Consider the following 4,104-nt stretch of genomic DNA (forward strand, 5'->3'; position numbering starts at 1 on the left):
GGCATTGCGGTGTTTGATCCGTAGCATGTTTTCCCGCACGTGCTCTATCGGTTGTGGCCGATAGGTATGGCAGTAAGTCACCTTGAAGTACTCCTTAAACGTTGTAGAACACGAATGATCTGATTCGGGGTCTGATGGTAGGAATTAAAGAATGGGGTAATGTGAGATGTTTATGTCGTGTACAATCTCATGTGTTTATATGCTTATATTTCTGCAACTTTATATATGTGATTTAATTGTTAAGCTCACCCTATCTGCGTGTGTGTGGCGATGATCGTGTACGTGGTACACGGGAGTAGATGTTGTTGATGCAGGTGGAGCCGGTGAGGCTTAGTATCGGAGCGAGGGGAAAGCTTGGGAGTTTTATATATTTTGTATTATGTCGAGCTGAACTATTTTGTAAACTCCCTTGAGAGATTTTATTGTGTGGTTTCAGTTTTATTAACTATGGATTTTGCCTTTATCCTTGGAGGTTAATAAACATTAAATTTTCCCGCGTTTTGGGAAAATGAGGTATTATTAAATGCGCGTTGTTTTAATTTATTTCTTTTATTTAATTATAAATTCGTAATATCCTGACGGGATGTTACAGTATGAGAAGCTGTCAAAGTGTGAGTTTTGGCTGGATGAGGTACAGTTTTTGGCCCATGTAATATCAATCCAAAGTATAGAAGAGGATCCAGCAAAGATTGAAACAATGGTGAAGTGGGAGATACCGCAGATAGTTATAGAGGTGCAAAGTTTCTTGGGCTTGACAAGTTATTATAGGAGGTTTGTGGAGGGTTTCTCCAAGATGGTGAGTGCACTAACACAGTTCACCAGAAAGGACCAACCTTTCTCTTGGACAGACAAGTGTGAAGCTTGCTTTGAAGATATGAAGAGGAGGTTGACAACCGTACCAGTACTTGTTATTACTAACACAACCAAGATGTTTGAGGTGTATTGTAATGCCTCGTATCAGGGGTTGGGCTGTGTGCTGATGCAAGATAAACGACTAATGGCCTATGCGTCGAGTCAGTTGAAAGTGCATGAGAAGAATTATCCGACACATGACTTGAAATTAGCTACATTGGTATTTGCCCTCAAGACTTAGAGGCATTACTTGTATGGTTCATAGTTCCAGGTATTCAGGGATCACAAGAGTTTGAAATACTTGTTTGATAAGAAGGAGCTGAATATGAGGCAGAGGCGCTGGAAGGAATATTTGAAGGATTACGACTTTGAGCTGTTATACCATCCTAGTAAAGAAAATGTCATTGCGGACGTCCTGAGAAGGAAGAGAGTTCACATGTCTGCAATGATGATGAAGGAACTGGAGCTTATTGAGAAGTTACAGGAAATGAACTTGGGTTTGGTGTAGGTCATATGCGATGTAGCTTGCTGAGAATCACTAATGAGTTCCTAGACGAGGTTCGGGTGGAGCAAGGTAATGATCAGGAGCTACAACAAATCATTGGCGAGTTGGGCACTAAGAAGAGAAAAGACTATAGGATGGGTAAAAATGGCATCCTACGTTTCAAGGAGAGGGTTTATGTATCTAGGAGCCTTGTACTGAGAAAGATACTCTTTGAGGAAGGGCATAAGAGTCGTCTTAGCATACACCCAAGTATGACTAAGATGTATAAAGATCTGAAAGCGACCTTCTGGTGGAAAGGTATGAAGACAAATGTAGCGGATTATGTGGCATCGTGTTTAGTATGTCAGAAGGGGAAGATTGAGCATCAGAGGCCGGGTGGTACGCTGGAGCCTCTGGATATTCCTCAATGGAAGTGGGACATCATTTCCATGGATTTTGTTACTCACATGCCACGTTCAATGAGAGGGCATGACTTAATATGAGTCATTGTAGAAAGATTGACGAAATGTGCTCACTTCCTACCTATTATCAGAAGATGTCTCTAGACAAACTAATAGAGTTATATGTCAGAAAGATCGTCAAACTACATGGTGTGCTAGTGAGTATTATGTCGGATCAGGATCCGAGATTCACATCGAGATTCTGGCAGTAGCTGCAGAAAGCCTTAGGCACTCAGTTGAGAATGAGCTCGGCCTATCATCCTTTGACAGATGGTAAGTCTGAGAGAACCATTCAGTCACTAGAAGACCTACTGAGAACATGTGTACTGGATCACCTGGGGACATGGAATGATATGCTGCTATTGGTGGAGTTCACATATAATAATAGCTATCATTCCAACATTGGAATGGCACCGTACGAGGCGTTGTATAACAGAAGATGCCAGACACTGTTATACTGGCAACAGGATGGAGAGTCAGTAGTACTTGGTCCAAAATTTTTGCAGCAGACGACTTAGAAGGTAAAGATAATTCAGGATCGGATGTGTGCAACTCAAAGTCGGCAGAAGTTCTATGCAGATAAGAGAAGGCTGCTTGAGTTTGAGGCAGGTGACCATGTATTTCTCAAGGTTACGCCTACAGCAGGAATTGGGAGAGCTTTCAAGTAGACGAAGCTGACTCCTAGATTCATCGGACCGTACCAGATCACAAGGAGGATTGGACTGGTGGCATACGAGATTGCTTTGCCACCTCACTTGGCAAATCTGCACAATGTCTTCCACGTTTCACAACTCAGGAAGTACATTGCATATCCTACTCATGTGTTGAAGGAGGACAATGTTCAGGTGCGCGAGGACTTGACGATCGGAGTTAAGTAACTCAAAGGGAAGGAGGTTCGAACTGTGAAGGTTCTCTGGGACGAGGCAACTCAGGAGATGACGTGGGAGATGGAGGATCTCATGAGCAAGTCTTATCCCCACTTGTTTCCTGGTAAGTCCTATTTTCAAGGACGAAAATTTTTAAGGTGGGGAAAATGTAAGACCCGTGAAAATTAATTAATTAAATAAATAATTAATTAATAAATGCAGGTAGTGGGAGCCTTTATGGCATTTAATTCTGACATGTAGGATGTGGAAAAGTACTAGCTCAAATGATTGAGAGTACTTGATTGTGTCAGAGAACTTGAGTTCAAGTTCTATGTATGCCATTTGTGTGTTATTTAATTTAATATTATTTTTGACAATATGATTGACCATGTTGAGTGATAATATAATCATAGAATTATATTAAACATCACGAAACATGATTTGGTTAAATAGTTGTGCACAAATTTAACATTGGCATGTTTATCGCTTCGAACCTTGGTAGGTGCAAATTAACTTTCTTTTTGCTAAAATTAGTTTTGGCGTGAAGGTGAGAGGGCAAAGAAACCCTAGCTGACAAAAGAGCATCCAAGAGGGGCTGAAAAACAACTCAATAATGGCCCTTGAATAGCAATTAACCTCACCATTAAACTTATTTTTTGTTTTGGCTAATTAACCCTCATTAAGACCTAATTAAAAGGCCAATTGGAGGTGAGAAATAGGGTTTGCTTAGTCTATCATTGTATTGCACAATAGGGAGAGAAAATCCAGAGTGAAACGTGAGTTTTGAGTGAAGCATAAGAGCTGATTTGGGAAGGAATCAAAGGGAGGACATTGGTGCTCAAGGGAATACTGATAATTCAAACTCTAAGCAAAGCAATTCCAGGCTAGGGGAGCTATAACTCCTTAGTCTTGCATTTTAAGTTTAATTGCTTTATGAATGGAATGTATAGTATGAATAATGTTTGTTCTGTTTGAAATTCTGGGTTTCTCGAAATTTTCCAGAAGCCCGCCAGGTGACTCATACTATTTCTGTTCATTTTCTGGGTTCCTGCAAGGAACCGCCTAGCGGTGAGCTGGGTTTCCTTGATGAAGGGCTTGACGGTGGTGATTGACCCGCCAGGTGACGCGAGCATCGTTGCTCGACTTTGATAAAATTGAGGTTTCTAGGTTGAGTCGATTGGGAAAAACATCCTCTTTAAACGTTAATCGATCAGTGGATGTTTGTGGAATTTGAATTATATGTGATTGGAGAAGAAAATTTATAAAATTGTTATGAATGCGAGTTTAAGGTTGAAATCCTTGGATTTGAGTGTTACAAGAATAATTGGTGTTTAAATTATTTTGAAAAAATTGATAATGGATGTGCTAAGGATACAAATTATTATAATTAGAAGTTGGATTGTGTGAGAATTGATAGGAATCCATATGCAAGAGGAACACT

General features: G+C 40.4%; 1 protein-coding gene across 1 annotated transcript; it reads left to right on the forward strand.

Moving 5' to 3' along the window:
- Positions 1 to 1,617: 1,617 nt before the first annotated feature.
- On the forward strand, positions 1,618 to 3,775 carry LOC114184679. The gene is made up of 7 exons (XM_028071993.1): positions 1,618 to 1,810; positions 1,977 to 2,070; positions 2,186 to 2,272; positions 2,357 to 2,414; positions 2,502 to 2,642; positions 2,706 to 2,787; positions 3,666 to 3,775. Exons 1-7 carry the CDS (start codon positions 1,618 to 1,620, stop codon positions 3,773 to 3,775), a joined length of 765 nt encoding a protein of 254 aa, XP_027927794.1.
- Positions 3,776 to 4,104: the final 329 nt, after the last annotated feature.

This window comes from Vigna unguiculata, chromosome 5, assembly GCF_004118075.2.
Source record: "Vigna unguiculata cultivar IT97K-499-35 chromosome 5, ASM411807v1, whole genome shotgun sequence".
NCBI classification, from domain to species: Eukaryota; Viridiplantae; Streptophyta; class Magnoliopsida; order Fabales; family Fabaceae; genus Vigna; species Vigna unguiculata.

What these genes read in the sequence shown, in the direction of transcription:
- LOC114184679 (XM_028071993.1), top strand. Translation starts at nt 1,618, where the DNA reads ATGTATAAAGATCTGAAAGCGACCTTCTGGTGGAAAGGTATGAAGACA. An exon ending in CTATCATCCTTTGACAGATG is followed by an intron (nt 2,071 to 2,185) that starts GTAAGTCTGAGA and finishes ATATAATAATAG; the next exon opens with CTATCATTCCAACATTGGAA. An exon ending in TACTGGCAACAGGATGGAGA is followed by an intron (nt 2,273 to 2,356) that starts GTCAGTAGTACT and finishes TGCAACTCAAAG; the next exon opens with TCGGCAGAAGTTCTATGCAG.